This window comes from Festucalex cinctus, chromosome 1 (genome assembly GCF_051991245.1).
Source record: "Festucalex cinctus isolate MCC-2025b chromosome 1, RoL_Fcin_1.0, whole genome shotgun sequence".
NCBI lineage: Eukaryota > Metazoa > Chordata > Actinopteri > Syngnathiformes > Syngnathidae > Festucalex > Festucalex cinctus.
Window position 1 is genome coordinate 12,538,333 of NC_135411.1, and position 23,000 is coordinate 12,561,332.

General features: G+C 39.5%; 3 protein-coding genes and 1 long non-coding RNA gene across 8 annotated transcripts; 2 read left to right on the top strand and 2 right to left on the bottom strand.

The window, feature by feature from the left end:
• Nucleotides 1–177: 177 nt before the first annotated feature.
• Nucleotides 178–5,226, bottom strand: ift22 (intraflagellar transport 22 homolog (Chlamydomonas)). Of its 2 annotated transcripts, XM_077517304.1 has the most exons (6): nucleotides 4,677–5,226; nucleotides 4,424–4,506; nucleotides 4,222–4,308; nucleotides 3,938–4,140; nucleotides 3,677–3,851; nucleotides 178–862 (listed from the first exon to the last, which is right to left on the bottom strand). In XM_077517304.1, the coding sequence occupies exons 1-5, from the start codon at nucleotides 4,713–4,715 to the stop codon at nucleotides 3,703–3,705; spliced, it is 561 nt and encodes a 186-aa protein (XP_077373430.1). In that variant the 5' UTR covers nucleotides 4,716–5,226; the 3' UTR covers nucleotides 178–862; nucleotides 3,677–3,702. The 2 variants fall into 2 exon arrangements, with proteins under 2 accessions (XP_077373430.1, XP_077373421.1); XM_077517295.1 differs by lacking the exon at nucleotides 178–862 and having other exon boundaries at nucleotides 3,376–3,851; nucleotides 4,677–5,225.
• LOC144016293 (uncharacterized) lies at nucleotides 5,118–18,657 on the top strand. 3 transcript variants are annotated; one of them, XM_077517237.1, is made up of 17 exons: nucleotides 5,118–5,248; nucleotides 5,528–5,690; nucleotides 5,775–5,895; nucleotides 5,974–6,105; nucleotides 6,182–6,256; nucleotides 7,555–7,626; nucleotides 8,147–8,263; nucleotides 8,355–8,540; nucleotides 8,612–8,721; nucleotides 9,696–12,225; nucleotides 13,509–13,619; nucleotides 14,265–14,369; nucleotides 15,330–15,488; nucleotides 17,025–17,125; nucleotides 17,209–17,422; nucleotides 17,611–17,703; nucleotides 17,781–18,656. In XM_077517237.1, exons 2-17 carry the CDS (start codon nucleotides 5,533–5,535, stop codon nucleotides 17,946–17,948), a joined length of 4,452 nt encoding a protein of 1,483 aa, XP_077373363.1. In that variant the 5' UTR covers nucleotides 5,118–5,248; nucleotides 5,528–5,532; the 3' UTR covers nucleotides 17,949–18,656. The 3 variants fall into 3 exon arrangements, with proteins under 3 accessions (XP_077373363.1, XP_077373357.1, XP_077373370.1); XM_077517231.1 differs by lacking the exon at nucleotides 5,118–5,248 and having other exon boundaries at nucleotides 5,309–5,690; nucleotides 17,781–18,657; XM_077517244.1 differs by lacking the exons at nucleotides 5,118–5,248; nucleotides 15,330–15,488 and having other exon boundaries at nucleotides 5,309–5,690; nucleotides 17,781–18,655.
• LOC144016335 (uncharacterized) lies at nucleotides 6,856–9,501 on the bottom strand. Its single transcript, XR_013282889.1, has 2 exons — nucleotides 9,296–9,501; nucleotides 6,856–7,608 (listed from the first exon to the last, which is right to left on the bottom strand). It is a non-coding gene; the product is annotated as an uncharacterized LOC144016335 (long non-coding RNA).
• A 22-nt stretch (nucleotides 18,658–18,679) lies between the features above and the next one.
• On the top strand, nucleotides 18,680–22,662 carry bcl10 (BCL10 immune signaling adaptor). 2 transcript variants are annotated; one of them, XM_077517271.1, is made up of 3 exons: nucleotides 18,680–18,987; nucleotides 20,051–20,339; nucleotides 21,365–22,662. In XM_077517271.1, exons 1-3 carry the CDS (start codon nucleotides 18,937–18,939, stop codon nucleotides 21,763–21,765), a joined length of 741 nt encoding a protein of 246 aa, XP_077373397.1. In that variant the 5' UTR covers nucleotides 18,680–18,936; the 3' UTR covers nucleotides 21,766–22,662. The 2 variants fall into 2 exon arrangements, with proteins under 2 accessions (XP_077373397.1, XP_077373408.1); XM_077517282.1 differs by having other exon boundaries at nucleotides 21,371–22,662.
• The last annotated feature ends 338 nt before the right edge of the window (nucleotides 22,663–23,000 follow it).

Consider the following 23,000-nt stretch of genomic DNA (forward strand, 5'->3'; position numbering starts at 1 on the left):
CTAGTGACGTCACCACTCGGGGGCGTTCCAACACGGAAGTACTTCTATGTTGAAGAAAAGTTAAATAAATCAATATAAGGGTGTATTCTTCAGCTCTTATGCATTTTTCGTAGCTAAACTAACTATTTACTGCCGATCAAGCCATACATGTAAAATTAAAGGAGCCTTCCTTTAATGATGGCACCACAGAACGTACATGGAGTCTTATTTTGTCTTATTTTATAGATCAATCACTGATGTCACTGAACTATTGGCAAATTAAGACGTTACAACCGATCGATATTTTTCATCGAAATGTAAAATATCTACCGATCCGATCCGGCACAAACAATGTAAAATATCCACTGAACCAATCTGGCCAATCAGCTGTGTAAAGTCTACTAAATATCGACTGAATATTTTGTGATATTTCAACATGCAGCACATTGAATGATCTATGAAGACTACTGGTGAGGCAAAGAAACAGAATAATAATGGGTTATTAGTGGACAGGCCCTTCAAAAGAACCTTTATTAACAGTCAGGTTCTTGCTTTGAATAAAAGCAAGGAACAACAAAAGAGCAGTTGAAAATATTCTTCTAGAGTACATTTTTTTTAATGTTGGACCGCCGATAACGAGAATCCATTCAAGCAGCGGCAATTAAAAGATAAGACACTAGTTAATCACATTTTGATAGATAAGCAGCTATGCAAATGCAATCAACAATCCTCTTTCGCATTATCTCTGGCAGTACGCATACAGATAAAAAAAATAAAATAAATGCTTGAGCACAGCTGCGATATTTCTCCGGTGCAGTCCGTTTCCGACAGTCTGATATTGATGAAGATAGTGATGGAAGATGTGCTTCGAGCCAGTGAGTCACTTTAAGAGACATCCAGACGGGGGAATAAGACGATTATTAGACCAAATGCGTCAGTGAAAATATGAAACTGCAATGCGAGGTTAAGAGGCGACTGAATAAACGGTGCCTTCAAGGCCGAATGTTGGCCCATCTTATTATGCGCAGGCCACTGGCCAAATTTGATGACGTTTGTCTTTAATCGCATGGATTTAGACCGTGTAAAAGGATATTTGCTCTCTTGGTCACCCCAACCTCTTTTATTTTCAGCATTCTGTCTGCCCATTTGGAACAATGACTCATTCACCTTGTACGATTTTCTCTTCTTGAAGTGAAAAACTGACTTATTTAACACAATGGATGTTAAATGTCCTATCTACAGTCACGTGTGTGCATTTATATTTTTGAGAGCATTTACCGACAAGGATATACATTGTGAGTTTACTGTATTAATTCAAGGTTGCTTGCTTTTGTGGATGATTAATCTAAAGGATGTCTATCCTTTTGAGTGTACTTCACAATTGTACAAGGCTGACAGACTTGTTTAGTGACTATTTTATTTATTTAATTTTTTTGCTTCCCAGTAAAAGCCTCAATGTTTTGTGCAAATACTAGACTGCTTTTCTAAACTGTTCATAAATTCACACAACTTGACAAAAGCCTCAGTTCCAGCTGAAGAAAAACAGCATCCTACGTATTATTCTGCTAGCATCACATTTCACTCGAGGTATAGTGCTCTATTGGCGATTCGCAATCAGACCATAAAAAAAAACGACTCAACATGTGGGAAAATCTCCTATGGACAGATGAAACCAAGGTTCAACTTTTTAACCAAAGTTTCAAAAGGTATGTTTGATGCAAACACGCTGAACATTTTTTTTGGGGGGGGGGCTAATTAGAGATACTTTAACGGATGTCAGTTGTGTGCTGACTCACGAGTTTGAATGTGATTGGTTCATTCTGAACACAGCCACATCCCAGCCTCATTATTTCAGTCCTTTATTTTCCCGTCACTTGAACATACTTACTTCAAATAGTTGAAAGTCATATTACAAAAACGTGCTTTGCGGATCATACACATGGTTAGATTTCTTGAACATACACACAATCTTTTTATTCCGTCAAAATTACTTATATTTAAAGATCTATCCATCCATCCATTTTCTTGACCGCTTATTCCTCACAAGGGTCGCGGGGGGAGCTGGAGCCTATCTCAGCAGGCTCTGGAACAACCATCCACACTCACACGCACACCTAGGGACAATTAGGAGCGCCCAATTAATCTGCCATGCATGTCTTTGGAACGTGAGAGGAGACCGGAGTACCCGGAGAAGACCCACGCAGGCACGGGGAGAACATGCAAACTCCACCCAGGAAGGCTGGAGCCTGGACTCGAACCCGAGTCCTCAGAACTGGGAGGCGGACGTGCTAACCACTCATGCACCACGCCGCCCTTTAAAGATCTAGTTAAATATAATACTTTGATCTTATACAAAGCAATTATTTAAACTAAAAGAGTTAGTTCATAATTTGAGAGGATATGGAGAATTTATACTACCTAAATTCAGAATAAATTACAAACGTTTTTGCGTGTCAGTATGTGGCATGAAACATTGGAAAAGTATGGGTATTCAACATAAGCAATCCCAAAATATTTCCAGATATAATATAAAAACATGGTTTGGTCACAATATTTTAGCGAGAGGGCCTTGAATTTATAAATATTTGGTGCAAGTGTGCAAGTGTGTCCTTGCTGTTATCACTGTTGGTATTGTCTAATACTATAGTTGATATGTTTGTTTGATTGTTTATGTTCATGTGTTGCCTATGGTAATATTACCATTATTAGCACTTAACAATTCAGTTAATCGTATGCCATGATATTGTTTTTATATTATGATAAAATTGTTTAAATTGTTTAAGATAGCAATACTGTAACTTGCAGGAAGTGCTGTATATTTGTGTTTTATAGAGATTGGGGTGGGATTAAATACATTTTATTCTTCCCACTCCCTTTCAGGCAAAATCATATTTTTTCCTCTTTTTCTCTTATTTTTTCTGTTCATACAATGAAACTGAATTGTTACTCCTGTGTTCAATGTAAGTCGTTGCATGAAATAAATGAAATTCAAATTCAACATTTAGTAGGGGGGACATAACTTTTTTTTACGTAGACTGATTCTTGAGATGACATATACTTGGGAGGATGTGTCCTTATTAGGATGTGTTCTTTACAAACATTTTTGAGTGTTTTTTTTGTTGTTGTTTTTTTTTAAATGACACGTAGTTTACTTGTTTATTTGGATGCAAGCGAAAATATGCAGTTGTGAAGATGTTTACTTGTGAATCATAACAAAAATAACTTTAAGTGTGTCCTGAACATAAAGACTACAAGCACACTAATATCTAATGTTCTACACCAGAAGTCACCAACATAGTGCCAGGTAACCAGGTGGCACCCAAGCCACGCGAGGAGCCCCCGCATGCCATTCAAAAATTAGCTCACAAGTGATGGGGGATTGATATTTCTGAGGAATGTTGTTAAAGTAGTTTATAAACAATTTCCAAGACTTGTAGAACCACGACAATTATTATTGTTGTTGATGCAGTTGTTGTGCCCATTTACTTTTCTTGAGTTAAACTGTTGCATATTGATATTATATATTAGCTTCAAAAACGCTGGTGACCATGTTCTACACAGTGAACATAAACAACAAGTATATGTAAGTCTATGTCAACTACTTGTTTTGTAAAATGTGCTAACCCAGCTGAGATGTCTGATAAATAATTTAGAAATGTTCAGGGGGGGAGAAAAAAAAATAAATGCTGTAAGCTACCTGTTACTATTTAAGAGATTTTACTGCTACGTGATGATGGACATCTCCTCCCGCTCTCGACTTTCTGAAAGTGTAATTGCAACTTTCCCCAAGTATCTGCAGAAAGCTCGCCTTAGGTCCTCGGGCTCTTCCTCCATTTCAGAGTGAATAAGTGTAATTCTGCTCAGCTGTGATGCTGCATTAAAAAGAAAAAAAAGAGAAAACAATACAGTTGTGAAGAATGGTTCATTTTTCGTATAGAGGATTTGAAAATGGGATTACCTAAAGGCAGTCGACCTTCTTCGATCGCACTGCCGGGTTTGTGATGTGCAATGAGCAGACACTGGCTGTCTTGCAAGCCCTGCGAGGAGATGAACATCGAGTGCCAGGTCTCAATTTCTTTCAGGTGACTGGGAACATCGGGATTAAAAACAATCATCACGCCGCTGCAGTCCTTGGTGAGCGCAGGCCAGCACGACTCAAACCTGGAAGAGGAAGACATCTGTAAAATATATCAATTTTCATGGTGGGAATTAAGTGAAATAAAGAAGGTTTATCGAACACACTTGAAGTCGCCGGAACAGTCCCACAGCTCAACCTCGCATGATTTCAAGTCACCGCTACCATCAAGTTGTGATTCAAATTCTAGTATCCTGCAAGCAAGCGGAAAACTACCACTATTATTTTGATCGTGCAATCATGTCTTTCCTAAACTAAAAAAAAAAAAAAAAAAAAAGATATTTGAGAGGATTGTCATGTAGCTCTTACCTGACTGCTTGAGTGGGTCTGTACTCGCCTCCCACATTTTCTATTGTGTCTGAGAGAAAATTTGCAAGAACGGTTTTCCCACTCTGAAATAAACAGCGTCGTATTAGTCATAAAAATGACAACTTTACATGGCTTGTGTTGTTTTCACAGAAACATGGATCAGTATCGATGTCTCATTTAGTCTTATGACTGAACACGTGAACAAACAGTTACGTGAAACACCATACGGTTAAAGGTGTGTATATTTACTTACCTCGTTTGGACCAATTAGGAGTATTTTAGCTTTGAACATTGTGCTCAAGTACCATTAGCCGTCAAGCTAACTACGATTTAAGCCACGACTACGCGTTAGCTTCATCAAGTGTCAGTTGTCTGTTAGTGATATCCGCCTTTATGTCTATTTAAAGTTAATTTTGAAGCGCTCGGTTAGGATAAAATAACAATAACAACAACAAAAAAACAATACTCGTAAATCTTTGCTTAGCTGAGCTCCCGACGGTAAACTTCCGTTTAGTTTCTATGGTTTCAGCCAACAGCGGCATCGCTCTCTTCTCATTGGCTGTCGGCGAATTAAATCTCGCGAGGCACCGCCTACGCTGGCTTCAATGCAGCGAATCAATGGCAAGAGATTGCGGTGACGTCACGACACAGTCCCTAGACTAGCCAATCATCTTCAAATCACCGAGATTGACGAAGTGGGCGGGTGTTTTGGAGTGTTCGCCGTACGAAACAAAACCAAATCCGCGAGTAACGTCTTTCTTTACGAACAACATGCTGTATCTGAGCATTTAAATAAAGCGAAGCTGTCGCTTTACTCTGTGTACGGTAAGGTGTATTTTTTTCGATTGAAACGAAATGGTTAAACGTCATAAAGGGGCGATTTTCACTTCCACCACGCTTCCCTGACAACATATCTTGACGACAGAAGCTAATACCCAAACTAAAATATAGCTAAAGTGCATTTCCACCGTGTTAGTATCAACAGTAATAATAGCTTGGATTTGTATAGTGCCTTTCAATGGACCCAATGACTTAGCAATAACTCACGAGGGTAAACAAAATGTTTAATAGAGGCTCTCTGTTTTATTGCTGCATCCATGACAGGCATTATGTGTCCCGAGGATGAACGTCAACCTGCTGGTTGCAATTCTTCAGCCAAGGTGGGTGTGACTCTGACTTGTGCAGACCTCGAAGGCACTCATGAATCTTCAAAGACCATCTGGACCAGCACCGGCCTCAACAAAACCCCACAGGTTGAGGTCCACTGGTAAAGGAACATGATGTATACTCAGTCGGCTGTCATCGAGCAGAGCACTTATCTTACTGTTCTATCTTCACTTAATCCATTTAGTCCATGTAATGCCAGGGAGCATGAGAAAGGGTGTGGCTCGTTCGTGAAGAAATTGATGGACGCCGAAACTGCCGTCGTCTCAGCAGCTGCCCAGCTTGTGTCGTTTAAAGAAATCCTGAAGGTACGTCTTCTTGACTCGTATCGTGTCATGAGCAGAGTATTGCAGATTCCTCATGTTTCCTCTTCTGGTTTATTAAAGGATGGACAATCGTCCGCAGTCAACAGGCAGCACATGGTCAAGCAGAGAGGACTCTTGCTACAGAAGATGGAGGACTTTCGTCAAATCAACCTGGTTGTGCGAGAAACACTGAACCAGCTTCTGGACGAGGAGGTTGATTTGCATGCATTTGAACTTTGGACTTTAATGGAAAGTTTACAAATGTTGTTTTTCTTTTCTTTTTAACTAGACCGATCGTATTGATACGAGCACCAAGATTGACGCTTTGCTGAATAAGATCCTACAGATTGAACGTGAAAATCAGGTGTGCTATGTGAAAAATAAACATGAGTATATCCATGCTACTAAACTGATGCAAAAAGACACTACAGTGTAGGAACTGAAATTTGAAGCGGCGTAACACCATCCATCCATTTTTTTTAATTTTTTTTTTATTTTTTTAATAGTGCTTGTTCTCAATAGGGTCTCAAACTTTGGGTGAGAAGTAGGGATGTAATGATATCCAAACATCATGATACAATATCACGATATGAACCCCATGATACAATAATTATTGCATTATTGCAATATTGTGGGTAGGGTGGTGATATTTAAAAAAAAAAAAAAAAACGCACATTGAAAAAAAAATTAACAATATTGTTTTTGTACATACCAGTAGTGACAGAGAAATAGGCTTGGCTAATCAAGTAATTTTAAATGTCTTGTCCATACAATGCTAATTAACTGAGGTCAGAATTACACATATATAGTGCACAGCATACTACACCCCAACAGGTTTGTAAGAACACCTTTAGTTTGTGGCAGAATAAAGATTTTCAATGTGATACTATACGACAAAATACTTCCACAAATGTGGGTCATTGATTGCAAACGAGATTTGTAAATTAGTACCCACAAAAAAAGTAGTTTTTACATTTTAATTTAGAAAGTACATTTTGCACAAATAAGTAGAAACAGAGAAAAAAACTGACAATTTGTTAATTCCAGGCCCAGCAGACATGTTGCTATCCATAACAGTCATGGAGGTCATAGAAAATACTAGATTGCGTTTTCGTTGTGGGATGCATTAATTTTTGTTAATATGTTTAAACTGAAGATTTTGTAATCTATGCATTCTATTACAGCCTTACTTTCATGTTTTGAGTTAAGCTCATATTCTACAGAAAATATTTTGTCAACATTTTGGAAATAGTTCTTATGTTCATTGAGATATTGAATAAAATCTTTAATTTTTTCGATGCTGAGCTATAGTTCAAATAGTACAGGTAACATTAACCTCAATGAACGATGTACAATCACGAATGACACTTAATATTGAGGCACATGCTTGCTAATACTTGCACAGACTATATTGTGGTAGTCTTAATTAATATTGCAGTGGTGGGTTTCAGACCAAGGCCTACACTCAGCTGTGAGGCAGATTCGAACCACTATTTCACTGCAAAAATTCCCACAAACACACTCCAAAATCTTGAAGAAAGTCTTTCCAGAGGACTGGAACCACCTACACTTCCTTCATTGGTGTAATGGCCTATTGTCCCACCACTTTGTCCATGTAATGTATAATATCCATTGTGGTTTTCTCTGAATTGTCCTCACCAGCTTCTAAAAGGTGACCTTGGTGTAGCAGAAAGAAGAGCGGAGGAGTTGATGTATCTGCAACAAAAGGAACAGGTGAGTACATACGACATGTTAGCTACAGCTGCACAATGTATCCTCATTTAGTAGAAGTGCACCACAGTGACATGGAAAACAGCTTTTTTTTTTTTAAAGGTGAAGTCAACCTAACATTTTCTTTACAATATGTTCACTGAGCCCCCATGTTTTCTGATTATTGCATTTGTGGAATATGATTAAAGGAATAAAATCCACCCGTTTCCTTTTTCTATCTCATGGCGGCCATTTTGCCACTTGCTGTTGACTGAAAATGACATCACAGCTCAGGACTCAGGTAATGACCAATCATGGCTTAGCTTCAGAAAATAGGTGAGACATGATTGGTCATTATCTGAGAACTGAACAACTTAGAAAACGGGTGATTTAGCTGCTGAACGACTGGCAGAAAAAAAATCCTTGCGTGAAGTACTTGAGGGCTCGTTTCACCTCTACTCTCGTAATGTAAAATAGATATCTTGGCTCAAATATTGGGAAAGACTTCCCTATTCAATTTCCTTCCCATTCCCATTGATCACAGGAAAATATCAAGAGTGCTCTTACCATAGCTAAGTCTGCAGAAGGCACACGCGCCCGTATACAGGGGCAGCTTCGCAACAAGGAAGCGGAAAACAATCGACTGACTGTGCAAGTGCGGGTAAGAAACCCTGAGTTTGTCCCCACTCTTCTCCGCCAAGATGAACGGCCACCTAAAATCTTCATGTTCCAACCACATTCTCTTTTTCTAGACTCTTGAGCGATCCATGACTCAACACAAGTCAGAGATAGACGACCTGAAAGCGTCCCTGGCGGCTCTGACGGAGCGGACCTCGCAGGAGAAGGAGGCCCTGAAGAAAGCCTCGCGTGTGCACAAGCAGAAAGCTGAGCGATTCGAGGCCACCCTCGAAAAGTGCCTCAGTCAGTTGCAGGATAAAGTGCGAGCAGAGTCCATGTACTTGACTCTCATATTGGGAACACTTTATTGACAATTTTTGTCTCCGATCAGGACTCCCAGCTGTCAACTCTCCTAGAAATGAGAGAGACGTGGAAGCAGGAGAAGGAGCAGCTGACCGGAGAGAACCACAAACTAGATGCTCAGGTGGAGTTACTGCAAAAGTAGGTTGTTTATGAACTCGCACACTATTGTTAAAGTGGGCTTATGTAAAATTGCCATTCTGAATTTTGTGTAACTGTTCACAACTCTTTGCACTAGAGATGTTTGATACCACCTTTTTTTTTTCTGACCGATACCTGTACGAGTATTCACTCTTGAGGACTAACCCTAACCTATAATGACGTGCAGCCTCCATGAGTCAAAATACAGATTTTACTGTTGTAGTGGAGACCGTCTTTTTCTTTTTCACAAGCAGCAGCCGCTTATTTAGTGATTTAAATAACTCACCTGTAACGATCTTCTCTGCCAAAAACTTTTTTGGGCAAAGATTTGCCATTTTCAAGCAACGGCCAAACGACACGATTATCTCAGTTAACACTTTAACTCGGGCTTGATCTCTGCTGAGGAATGTGTTGTAAACATGCGGTCTGTTTGTTAGCAGCTAGCAAGCTAAGATAGCTTGAAGACTTCAATATACAGCAAGACGAGTATATCCGGACACAAACGATTTAATGATTAACAATTTGCACCATGAAAGTAGTGACTGACATACTGTTTCAACCAAAAACAACATACCTTAAACTTCCACTTCCACTTTGCCCTCCAACAAACTCAATTTCTTTTGTAGCTAGCGGCTCCAAATGACTGGTTTCAATGAGTCGCAGTAATGTAGTGTCCTACTCGGGGCTTTTTTTTTTTTTGTGACACTTGACATATTTCCCACCTTTTAACGAAAACGCTCTCCAAAAATCAAGCTCTCTACATTCATTTGTTAGGGGAGGCGCAGCGGGAGCTAAGCAGTGACGTCAGCTGGGAGGGTGTATAGGACAGGGTGGAGCAGTGGCTCATTTGCATGTGTAGACCACCCCTTTCAAAACAGGCTCAGACTCAGCAAGCCCATTTTGACAGCATGTAAATTGTGTATATGTTAGGGGAAATCGGCATAATATGTTACCTTTAACTTTTATACTTAAAGGCAACTCATCGGCATCCCAATGAAGCTGCAGAAGGACATGGAAAGGCAAACGGCGAAAGTGAAGGAGCGAGAAAGGGAAAGGAAAAAAGCAAGGATAAAGGAAAAGGAGAGAGAGAGGGAACACATGGCGTGCGAGGTGAAGGAGAAAGAATGGGAAGAGAAGTTGAGGGGAAGACAGGATTGGGAGTTGAAGGAAAGCGAGAAGCAATTAGAGGAGACCGTGAAGGAGCAGGAGGACAGGGAGAGGGAATCAGTGAAGGTAAGGGAGGAGCGGGAGGAGAAAGAATGGGCTAAGGTAAGGGAAGAGAGGGTGAAGGAGCAGGGGGACAAGGAGAGGGAATCGGTGAATGTAAGGGAGGAGCAGGAGGAGAGAGAATGTGCTAAAGTAAGGGAAGAGAGGGTGAAGGAGCAAGGGGACAAGGAGAGGGAATCGGTGAATGTAAGGGAGGAGAGGGTGAAGGAGAGGCAGAAGCAGGAGGAGAGGGAATGGGTGAAGGGAAGGGAGGAGTGGGAGAAGGAGAGGAAGGAGCAGAAGGATAGAGAGAGGGGATCGGTGAAGGGAAGGGAGGAGTGGGAGAAGGAGAAGAATGAGCAGGAGGAGAGGGAATGGGTGAAAAGAAGGGAGGAGAAGGAGAAGAAGGAGCAGGAGGAGAGGGAATGGGTGAAGAGAAGGGAGGAAAGGGAGAAGGAGATGAAGGAGCCGGATGACAGGGAGAAGGAATGGGTGAAGGAAAGGGAGCAGAGGATGAAGGAGAGGAAGGAGCAGAATGATAGAGAGAGGGGATCGGTGAAGGGAAGGGAGGAGTGGGAGAAGGAGAAGGAGCAGGAGGACAGGGAATGGGTGAAGAGAAGGGAGGAGTGGGAGAAGGATAAAAAGGAGCAGGAGGAGGGGGAATGGGTGAAGAGAAGGGAGGAGTGGGAGAAGGAGGAGAAAGAATGGGTGAAGAGAAGGGAGGAAAGGGAGAAGGAGATGAAGGAGCTGGATGGCAGGGAGAGGGAATGGGTGAAGGAAAGGGAGCAGAGGATGAAGGAGAGGAAGGAGCAGAAGGATAGAGAGAGGGGATCGGTGAAGGGAAGGGAGGAGTGGGAGAAGGAGAAGAAGGAGCAGGAGGAGAGGGAATGGGTGAAGAGAAGGGAGGAGTGGGAGAAGGAGGAGAGAGAATGGGTGAAGAGAAGGGAGGAAAGGGAGAAGGAGATGAAGGAGCTGGATGGCAGGGAGGGGGAATGGGTGAAGGAAAGGGAGCAGAGGATGAAGGAGAGGAAGGAGCAGAAGGATAGAGAGAGGGGATCGGTGAAGGGAAGGGAGGAGTGGGAGAAGGAGAAGAATGAACAGGAGGAGAGGGAATGGGTGAAGAGAAGGGAGGAGTGGGAGAAGGAGAAGAAGGAGCAGGAGGAGAGGAAATGGGTGAAGAGAAGGGAGGAAAGGGAGGAGATGAAGGAGCCGGGTGAGAGGGAGAGGGAATGGGTGAAGGAAAGGGAGCAGAGGATGAAGGAGAGGAAGGAGCAGAAGGATAGAGAGAGGGAATCGGCGAAGGGAAGGGAGGAGTGGGAGAAGGAGAAGAATGAGCAGGAGGAGAGGGAATGGGTGAAGAGAAGGGAGGAGTGGGAGAAGGAGATGAAGGAGCCGGATGACAGGGAGAGGGAATGGGTGAAGGAAAGGAAGGAGCAGAAGGATAGAGAGAGGGGATCGGTGAAGGGAAGGGAGGAGTGGGAGGAGGAGAGGAAGGAGCAGGAGGACAGGGAGAGGGAATGGGTGAAAGGAAGAAGGGAGAGAAAGGAGCAGGAGGAGAGGAAATGGGTGAAGAGAAGGGAGGAAAGGGAGGAGATGAAGGAGCCGGGTGAGAGGGAGAGGGAATGGGTGAAGGAAAGGGAGCAGAGGATGAAGGAGAGGAAGGAGCAGAAGGATAGAGAGAGGGGATCGGCGAAGGGAAGGGAGGAGTGGGAGAAGAATGAGCAGGAAGAGAGGGAATGGGTGAAGAGAAGGGAGGAGTGGGAGAAGGTGAAGAATGAGCAGGAGGAGAGGGAATGGGTGAAGAGAAGGGAGGAGTGGGAGAAGGAGATGAAGGAGCCGGATGACAGGGAGAGGGAATGGGTGAAGGAAAGGAAGGAGCAGAAGGATAGAGAGAGGGGATCGGTGAAGGGAAGGGAGGAGTGGGAGGAGGAGAGGAAGGAGCAGGAGGACAGGGAGAGGGAATGGGTGAAAGGAAGAAGGGAGAGAAAGGAGCAGGAGGAGAGTGAATGGGTGGTAAGGGAAGAGAGGAAGAAGGAACAGAAGGGCAAAGAGAGAAAATTGGTGAAGGGAAGAGGAGAGAGGGAGAACGAGAGAAAGGGTTGTAAGGAAAAATGTGAGGAGAGGGAAAAGGAACGGGCGAGAGCGAATGAGAGGAGAGGATTGGAGAAGGCCAGCTCAGACAGCTCGGAAAGGGAGGATTCGGCTGAGACCCCCACAGGACACGAAGGTGGGAAGCAGCGGCTCGAAAGACTCCGAGAGGAAAAGGAGCACTTCAGCGCCATTTACGCTACGCTCAAGGTACAAAGCAGATGATGCACCTTCAACATCAAATAAATGCAGGCATGGGCAAAATTTTGTGCTCAAGCGCCACATTTGATTTTTTACAATGGACAAGAGAGCAGACATTAAAGAAGTAGAGTTCTAATTGTTATCATGATTATAATTTTGAGAGCCACAATTCAATTACCCAGATCACTGATGATATTTACTTAATGCAGGCTCTTCTTTCTCAACCATTAGTCAGCCAACCACCAGGGGGCGAACACGTGTTCACACCATCAAACATTACATGGATTAAATAACAGTGGGGCAGAAGTACAGAATGGCTCACTCACTGACATATTTTCAGAAATGGGCAGGAAAAAAAAATAAAAATACTACCGTATTTTTCGGATTAGACGTCGCTCTGGATTATAAATCGAACCAGCCAAAAAATGCATAATTAAGAAGGAAAAAACATATATAAGAAGCACTGGCGTATAAGTCGCATTTTTGGGGGAAATTTATTTGGTAAAATCCAACACCAAAAACATACATGTCATCTTAAAAATAAAAGAGAACAGGCTGAATAAGTGTACGGTATACTAACGTTACATGACTGACATGCCTGGTAATGTCAGTAACGACGTAACATATTAAGAGTTTGTAGCGAGCAGTGACGGGAGTCGGAGGCGGAGTGTTGAAGCACGGATCCAAAGGCTGGCGTTTTATTGACATCAGCTTCTGAGGTCTTAACAGCAACCCCCCACTCAGCTAGAAGCTAACAGGCTAACTCCCCTTTTCCACATAACAAAACCTTCCCACCCGGAACTCTCCCTTCGTCCCAACGTTCTGTGGGTGAATTCACTACAAGTTATTCATATAACTCTAGAATAAAGAACATGCTAACAAGTTTACCAAACTATCAGTTTCACTTCAAATCACTAAATCCAATGAAATCTTCATCCTCGGTGGCACTTTTAAACAACTCCCCCAAGTCGGGAGGTAGACGATGCTCTTCTACCGGCAATGTTGAACTTATCAACACAGGCCTAGAGCTCCCTCTTGCGGTTTAGTGTGAAAATAACATGTGAAATGATATAATAATGTGTTAATTTCACACATAAGTCGCACCAGAGTATAAATTGCACCCCCGGCCAAACTATGAAAAAAAACTGCGATTTATAATCCGAAAAATACGGTATGTTGATTATTTTCATATTTCATGAGTTAGGCACTACAGACACACAACTATTTGCATGCAGGCATAAAAAGTACATTTTCCAAAATGTGTCACGAAATCTACATCATGTGTGTCGCAGCTGTCCTTTGAGCAGTTGGAGAAGCAGCTTTCTGACTGCGAGGCAGCTCTGGTCCAAGAGAAGAGTGCGTCGAGTGAAAAGGACCACATAGTTGAACAGTTTGAAAACCAGGTTAGCGTTGGTGGTGACTGGTTACCACGTCTGCTTCACTGTCAGGAAATCTGGGTTTGAGTCCCTTTGTGGAGCTTACATTGTTTTCTACTGTGCTTCTGTTTCCTCCCACATAATCCAAAAGCACATATTTGGTTTATTGCATAACTGTTCCTGAAGGTTCTTTTTTCTAGCTCAGAAAGCCTTGATTAGCAAATCAATGTTCAACAACTTTGAACCTCCACACATCAAGTGGTGCTGAAAATAATTTTGTGGTGAAAAACTAGTACACACTGCCGCAAGGACACAATTTCCTGTAACATTTTTAGCCAGCCATGACCAAGACTTGTTAGCTCTCAACATTGTATCAAATCTAACATAATACAGCTCAATAAGAGCACATAATGGTAACACCGTTTTATGTTCTGAACCAGAATTAAGGAGTTGTTAGGTGAAGATGCAACTCATGATTAAATTACTCAGGAAATGACATGCAAAGTAATACCAAACTATTGTATATTGAAGTGTATTTTTTTTCAATACAAATTGTCCAAAGTTGCGTGAAAAGGTTATGCCCTGTGATTGGCCGCCGAAAGTCCGCTAGGAAAATGATGGACGATCCAAAATGGATGGCTGGATAATTTGAACTCTTTGTGTTCCTTTCAGGTTGCAGAGCTTGACGCAGAGTTGAGCAATGTGAGACTCCGATATGAAAATGTATCACAGGATCTTCACCGAATGCAAGATGAAGAACACACAAAAGTTAATGAGGTAATTGTTCATTTCAGCTTACCCATGAGCCTAATGAGGAGCACCGTGGAAGTTTCAACAGCTTCAAGCTGTTTAATGCCAATGCTAGTTGGAGTTTACTGTCAAACTGGACATAAAATTGGGTCAATTAAATATATATTTAAAACAACCACATATTTAATACAACAGCACACAGTCATATATCATTTACCCTGTGCAAGGAGCTGACAGCAACATTGATTTGCTACTGGATTTGCTACTATAACTTAGTCGTTTATGTGCAGTTTATCTGTCTTGACCGGGTCTTATACTGCCCCCAGGTGGCTAAGGTTGTCAACAGCACAATGGCCATTCAGTTGATATATTGATATAGTGTTTAAATATAAATAAATAAATATATATATATATATATATATATATATATATATATATATATATATATATACTATATATATATATATATATATATATATATATATATATATATATATATATATATATATATATATATATATATATATATATATATACTGTATATATATATATATATATATATATATATATATATATATATATATATATATATATACTGTATATATATATATATATATATATATATACTGTATATAGCCTGTACATTTTATTGTACATTTACAACAGATATAAAATTTGCGATTAATGCGGATTAAAAATTTTAATCACCCGACACCCCTAGTTTTTACAAGTTACATTATTATATGGTCATTTTTTTCTCATTAAAAATAATAATAAAAACAATACAACACGTTTTTGGTATTTTAGGGGCGGCTAGAATGGATTAATTGTTTTTTTATTCATTTCAATAGAAATGCTTCAGCTTCGGATATGTTTACACAGGAAAATGGTCTTCCTCATTCTGGAACGTAGCATAGCTCGAGGTAGCTTCGGAACATGCAGAGCAGATCTCAAGTTTGCTGACATTTTAGTCTAACCCTCTATCAGGTGAGGCAGGAGCTGCAGGGTCGTGTTGAAGAACTGCAGCATTTGTCTAAAACTCTGCAAGAAACCGAGCAGAAGCTGCTTGCTTGTCAGGAGGAGCTGCAAACCTCCGAGAAGAAGTGCTCAGAACAGTCAGAGGACATTAACAAGCTGCAGAATGAGGTGTGCAGGCAGGAAGGGTTCACATTGGACATCCTGGGAATGTCACACATGAGGCAATACAACTTGAAGGGATTTAGGAAGGAATGGAAAAAAATATCAGTAAAATGTAGGATTATTAAAAAAATATATATTTAATATTAAATATGTAATAAACGACATCAATATTTTAAAAATGGCAGTAATTTTATTTAAAAAAATAATTTAGTCATGTATGTTTTTTATATTGAAATTAATAAAAAAAATATTTAATATTAAATATGTAATAAACTACATCAATATTAAAAAATGGAAGTAATTTTATTTAAAAAAAAAAAGTCATTTAGTCATGTTTGTCTTTTTTTATTGAAATTAAATTAAATTTTAAAAAATGGTCAAACTAATACAATAAAATGATGTAGATGGGTCATTATAATAAATGTATGATTACTTAAAAAAACATTAATGCACACAATTTGAAATATGTACTTCTAGATTTTTTTTTATTTATTTATTTATTTATTTTTTTACATGTATTGTAATTGCGTAATGGCTGGCAACCAGTTAAGGGTTCAGCCCGAAGCCGGCTGGGATAGGCTCCAGCACCCCCGCGACCCTTTTTAGGAAGAAACGTTTATGAAAATGGATGGATGTTGGATTAAAATGAAAAGATAACTAAATACAATTAATAATTGTATATTCAGTATTTATAAATACTTATACTAAAATAATAAACTGGATAAATGTATATTTTCACTATTTATAAATACTTATACCTGCGATTGGCTCGCAACCAGTTCAGGGTGTCCCCCGCCTACTGCCCGAAGCCTGGGATAGGCTCCAGCACCCCCACGACCCTTGTGAGGAGTAAGCAGTACAGAAAATGAATGGATAAATACTTATACTAAAATTATAAACTAGACAAATTATGTAAAAAATATATTAAAAAAATGTATATAAAATAAGATATTGTTTTAGTGTAATGATGTTTAATATAAGATTAAAAATTAGCATTTAATTTAATTTTTTTTTTAATAAAATACCAAAACACATCACAAAACACAAGATCATGATAAACATCGAACATTTTTACACAACCAGAAACATAATTTTATTAAAGTTATTGTATATTTCCAGTTAGAGAAAAATAATTCAGCTAAACACAATTAGTTAATATTGATAGATTATTAGAGTGTATATGGTAATATTACTTTTCTAATTACTTAGAAATGACATTATAAATACAGTGAGATAATACTGATATATCATTAAAATCATAAAACTAATAAACTAAACTAACTAACTAATAAACTAATAAATAATTTATCTTAAGTATGATAAATGTCTAATATTGAAGTTTTTAGACGCAAGGTTGAAAACAAAACTATGAAAGTTATTCAAAATCTGACCAGATGATAGTGCATTTGATTCGGCCCATAATCTTAAGTCTAAAAAAAGGAAGAAAAAAATTCACAGCAAATGTTACTAAAAATCCCCAAAACATTTTGCTATTAATATATAATAAATGATTAACATTGCATCTGCATTTTTGAATAACAGCTGCAGACTCAGGTGAATTTGGTGAAATCGACCGTGGAGCTAAGAGAGTCCGCTGAACAGTCCAGTTCAAAACTGCAAGAAGAAATGCACACCCTGCAAAAGTAAAACAACACAGAAGACTGAATTGAATAAATCGGACCTTTTCGAAAGCGCATAAAATCAGACTCTTCAATATTTGTTTTAGGACGCTTGAGCAGCTGCGCCAAGAGAAGCTGGAGCTGGAACGGAAGCTGGAGGTCCACAAGCAATCTCTTTGCCACAGCGGCCAGGTGCTTGAGCAGCGCTCCAAGCGGTGCACGGAGCTCGAACGCCAGCTGGAGCAACGGACGTCCGAATGCGAAGCGCTCAACCGGCAGCTGAATCAATCCTCAGCAGACTTGTTGGATTTCAAACAACAGGTACTTGGTTGTTGTGGTTCTCAAATGTTATAATAAATTAAATTAATAATAATAATAATAATAATAATAATAATAATAATAATAATAATAATAATAATAATAATTATTATTATTATTATTATTATTACATAAAATAATAAATAAATACATCTAATAAAAACATTCTTAATTCATTCTTTAATTTACAGGTGAAAAATGTCAAAGAGCAAGTTTTGTCCAAAGATGAGGCCCTTCAGGTCACCGTTAACGAGCTGAGGCTTCTCCGTCAGAGCAAAGTAACTGTGAGTACCGAACCCGCCCCTCACATCACTAATGTACTCAACATTCAAACCGGGAGATGTTGTGTGTGCCCGTCTAGGCGGCGAAGCAGTTTGAGGCGCGTGTGAACGAGCTGCAGCTCAGCCTGGACAAGTGCGAGAGCCACAAGAAGAGCATGCAGAACTACGTGGACTTCCTCAAAAACTCGTACATGTTGATATTTGAAGATCAAATATCCACTTTTTGGTCCTCGACTTTTATGAAATGACCTACTTTTCAGCAAGTGATATTTATTGTCCTTCTGATTTTGATGTTCTTCAAAAGGGGCTTTTTTTTTTCTACAAGTAGTTCGTCACCTTCCCACATTACAAAATTGTCCAAAATTGTGAGTGGTTGTTTGTCTATATAGGTTCTTACCACAAAATCTGTATATCATGTATTTTACAATACATTGAATGAATATTGAATAATGCACTGATTTTAGTTTCTTTGTTACTAGAAAAATTAAAAAGCACAATTAACAACACAACTGGGAGCACTCATACTGAAAGAGTTAGTTTCACTTCCTTCTCATAGAGAAAAACATTGTTTAGGAGTGCAAAACCTTTTATATGGATTATTACATGTGTTTTAAGGAACAATATGCACTGTTTCTGGTAAATAATTCCACATTTTTTAAACAAAGATTCATTGTATTTGTTTGAGTGCTACATTAGAAAATTATGATGTATTTGCAATGCGTGATGATTAATGTAAATACACAGCATACATTTATTTATTTGTTTAGTTTATTATATACGGCACTTTTGTTTGGAATGAATTGTGTTGCTAGATGTCTAGTTAATATAAATGCAACCAACGTTACATTTTTAAATAATAAATTATTTATATTCAGAAAGACAAACGCAATCTGCAATCTTTTTTACTTAAAATTAAAACATGTTTAATAGCGACATCCTATGGCCGAGGGAGGCCATTGCACCACATCTGAGTTTGAGTGACGTGTGACGTTGGACTTGTGTCGACGTGAACTTGACTAATCAGGAAGTCAGGGCTTCCCTCTCTTCGTTTTGCTGAAACAAAAAAATATAAGTGAATACTTCTGATTTACCGCGATATAGAAACTAACAACTCGAAAGTAACCTTTTTGGATAAGAACTTAATGCCGAGCTTAGTTGAGCGGCCACTGGTATTTTACCGGAACGCCTGTATTTTGTTTTATTTCTATTTGTGTACTTTTTTAAATCGTCGCGAGGATGGATGTCCCTCAACTCAGTGAAGATGAGATGGCGGAGATTAAAAAAGACGTGAGTACGTCAGCTCTATCCCAAATGCTCGACGTAAAGTTGAGCATTACCCCCCCCCCCCCCCCCTCTTTTCTTCTAGAGTAAAGTGTACGCAGAATTTGTCCGTGACCGGTAACTCACCACCGTGCGCTATTTTGCCGTGAATCGCGAGTTGAAACATTACGTAGCCTACACCTGAAATCCCAAAAACGTTTTGTTTTTTAGCGTTAAATGAACTTCGAACGTTGGCCTAGTAACTGTAAAACGACCGTAGCCCACAGTGTACACCTGTAAAGCCAGCCTGCCTTGAAATAATAAGAAATACTATAATTTCATAAATCGGTGTAGGTAGTAGGTCTAAATATACTTAGGTTTAGGGCCCAAACAAATGCCAACAATTCACATGTCATAAAGCAGTTACATAGAAAGAAAGCAGCTATCTCACTACACATTAGAGATGTAACAATATCCAAACGTATGATAATTATATAATATGAACCTCAAAATCTGATAATTCTCACAATAATGTTGGAAGTTGGCGCTATGAAAAAGCTCACAATACTTTATAAAAACTCACAATATTATAAAAAAATAAAGAACCTCATTGATATACATAAACAACCTACAATCACTAATAACACTTGATATTGAGGCACTTGCAAATCCACATACACGTCAATTGATTCCATTTGTGGAGGATCTCAAATGTGTTGTTCTGGCAATTAGTGTAGGTCTAAAAAAAAAGGTTGCCAAAGAATGCCCAATATGATGATGACAATGATATTGTGGCAATTTTAAAGGAGCATGATGGACTTGCTCCCTTTTTATCGCAACTGCCACCTCTGGCCTAAAGCATAACTGCATGAATATTTAGAGACATTAAAAAAATAATAATCCCCATGAGATTTATGACTGTGTTAAAGAGTTTAATTGGGGATAGGATTATGAGGGGTACTTGGAAAAGGGTCCCTAAACCCAAAAAGGTTGAGAAACCCTGGTCTAACGATTACCAAAAGAGTACATTTTTATTCTTGTAAAAGCAGATAATTTAAAAAAAAAGAGCTCTCTCAACACCATCCGCCAGGTCCTAACGCGCATGCGGCACTACCTCTGCGAGAAGATCCGGGCCCGGTGCCACCTAGACTACTTACGCTCCCGCCGTATCCTGACCCGGGACGATGCCGAGGAGATCAACAGCAAGAGCACGCAGACCAGCAGGACGGGGTGGCTGCTGGACATCCTAACCGAGAACCCGCGTGGCCTCGACGTCCTGGTCGACTCCATCCGGGAGCTGCGCTCGCAAAACTTCATCATCCACAAGATCACAGATGAGGTGCAGAAGGCCAAGAATGAGAAGCTGGAGTCTCTTAGAGGTTCGGAGGTCACATCTTACTTGCTGTATTAATTTAGCTAATAAGTAACAAAAGAAAAAGAAAAAAATAATCCAATTCGGGACTGCGTCAGTCTTCCACAAGGGAGCACAAATTCCCCATACAAAGAACATTCTACTCATATTTAAAATGAATTAATCTACAATATTCACATTTACTGAGCTGTACGGAAGAGGATTAGGACCATTAAAGGGAGAAAAAAGTTTGGCAGGATTCTCACTTTAAAGTGAGAATTCTCACTTTAAAAGCCCAGTCTGCCGGTTTCACTCAGGAAAATGCACTTTTTAATTACAGGATTTAAAAAAACAAACTACTTAAATTTACAGATGTGGGCTTCTCTTAATTTCTGGTGGTGATTTTGTCCTAAACCCCCGCCCCCCCAGCCTGTATTTTGCCATTTTGTGTTTGTTTTGTAAACAGCGTGACATTTCTGTGGAAAGACAGTGTTTACACCCCACCAGCCAATCGCAGACTTTGAATTCAGAATTCTGACTTTAATATGAGGAAAATAGTAGCAATAATAAAGTTAGAATTCTGAATTTAAAGTTAGAATTCTGACTTTAAAGTCCAAATTTTGAGATTCTGAGATTTTAAAGTTGGAATTCTGACTTTACAGTGAGAATTATAAGAATAAAGTCAGAATCTCACGAATAAAGTCGGAATTCTCACTTTAAAGTCAAAATTCTGAGATTAAAGTCAGAATGCTCGCTTTAAAGTCAGAATTCTGAGATTAACATGAGAATTCTAAAATTCAGAAATGAAGTCAGAACTCTGACTTTAAAGTGAGAATAATAGTAGCACTAATAAAGTCAGAATTCTGACTTTAAAGTGAGAATTTTAAAGAGAACTTTAAAGTCAAAATTCTCAGATTAAAGTCAGAATGCTCAGTTTAAAGTGGGAATTCAGAGATTAAAGTGAGAATCCTGCCAATTTTTTTTTCCTCTCTTTACTTGCCCTAATCCTCTTCCATAGAGATGCAACTGTCTTTGTTTCTTGTTCTTCTGCAGCCGCAGCTTCCAGTCCCTCACCCAAGAACAGTCCCACCCCTCCATGTTCCACCCAGGAGCTCTCCGGTACATTCTCAAACAACTCCACCTTGGTCTGCTACCTGGATGGACAACAAAGCCCCTCCACTTTAGAATTTGGCGTGCGCCCCAGCGCGCCGTCACTGCCGAACAGCGGCAATCTGACGTCTGTGGCCTCCTCCTCCGCCACAACCTCCTCCAGCCTCCCCAGGCCAGGAGAACCGGGAGCTCCCGCTCTGCCCGAGGAGGAGGAGCAGGAGCAGCTGGCGGGGTCGCACTCCAGCATAGACGCGGGGTCCACTGGCAGTGGAGCGGACCCCAACTTCCAACCCCTCCGCTCACGTTGTCTCACTCCTGCGTCGCATCGGAGCAACTTTTACTAAGTAGGGTTAGTATTTTTGCATTTAAGGGACCGCCAGGTACACTCATCACACAATTAAGATGATATCCTGCTGCTTTTTTATTACAGTATAAAATAGGGCCGAACAATTTAGCAAAGTAATCTAATTGCTATTTTTTTTCCACCCTCAATATTGCAATTATTTTGTAAAGGTCCTTTTTCCCGTGTGTGTGTGTGTGTTTTTGTGTGTGTTTTTTTAATAAATGAAAACAATAAGTTAATCTCTATCACAATAAACAATATCCGATATACTGTACATAAATATTTCAGTTTCACAGTTGACAGTTTATCTACTTCAACTAAACTCTTTGACTTGCAATCATTTAAAGAAGTCCTTTTTATCAATATCAATATAATAATATCAATAATATAATATATAATATAATATCAATATCTTGCTGTCGACTGAAGATGACATCACAGTTGCTCAGGTCTCAGGTAACAACCAATCACCGCTCAGCTTCAGAAAACAGGTGAGCTGTGATTGGTCGTTGCCTGCCCTGAGCAACTGTGATGTCATCTTCAGTTGACAGCAAGTGGCAAAATGGCCGCCCCCTGAAATTGATAAAAAAAAATGGCTGGATTTTGCTGCATAACTCATATTCCACAAATAGAATATTCATCTGAATATCATGTTTAGAATAATGAGGTCACATATAACATATTATTGTCAAGAAATGTTTAACGTTGACTTCCCCTTCAAGAGTTCACTATGACAACTTCACTCAATTCTACTGAACAAGTGTTGTGTAAACATAAGCTAGGAAGTCATAAATCAGACATTACTTCAACATTTCATTTTTGGACTGCTCGCAATTTATATATAATTAGTTTTTTATGTACTGTAAATATTAAAAGAAGCCAACTGACCGACCAAATATATATATATTTTTTAATTGTTGCCTGTGCAATTTGAAAATTGCATTCTACTGCCTTACGATGTTGGTTTGAATTTGAATAATTGTTCAGCCCTAGTATAAACATGATGTAGTCACTACACTGTACAGTACACCACAGCATGTACAAATAATCTCTGTGAATTAAAAAAAAAAAAATTATAATCACATTTAAATTAGTAATGTCTATCTGATCCTAAACTGACAAGCATAGTGTGCTTTTTGCACTCACTTGCAGATTTTTTGTCCATAAAAGACACATTGGAGTGAGACATAATAAAGAGCTGTATACAGATTTTACAACGATAATTGTTAGTGTCAT

Coding starts and splice junctions, on each gene's coding strand:
- ift22 (XM_077517304.1), bottom strand. CDS start 4,715: ATGTTCAAAGCTAAAATACTCCTAATTGGTCCAAACGAG. Junction 4,309..4,423: donor AGACCCACTCAAGCAGTCAG/GTAAGAGCTACA, acceptor GCTTGCTTGCAG/GATACTAGAATTTGAATCAC. Junction 3,852..3,937: donor AGAAGGTCGACTGCCTTTAG/GTAATCCCATTT, acceptor TTTTTAATGCAG/CATCACAGCTGAGCAGAATT.
- LOC144016293 (XM_077517231.1), top strand. CDS start 5,521: ATGACAGGCATTATGTGTCCCGAGGATGAACGTCAACCTGCTGGTTGC. Junction 6,257..7,554: donor AGATTGAACGTGAAAATCAG/GTGTGCTATGTG, acceptor TGTCCTCACCAG/CTTCTAAAAGGTGACCTTGG. Junction 17,704..17,780: donor TCCGTCAGAGCAAAGTAACT/GTGAGTACCGAA, acceptor GTGCCCGTCTAG/GCGGCGAAGCAGTTTGAGGC.
- bcl10 (XM_077517271.1), top strand. CDS start 18,937: ATGGATGTCCCTCAACTCAGTGAAGATGAGATGGCGGAGATTAAAAAA. Junction 18,988..20,050: donor TGGCGGAGATTAAAAAAGAC/GTGAGTACGTCA, acceptor ACCATCCGCCAG/GTCCTAACGCGCATGCGGCA. Junction 20,340..21,364: donor GAAGCTGGAGTCTCTTAGAG/GTTCGGAGGTCA, acceptor GTTCTTCTGCAG/CCGCAGCTTCCAGTCCCTCA.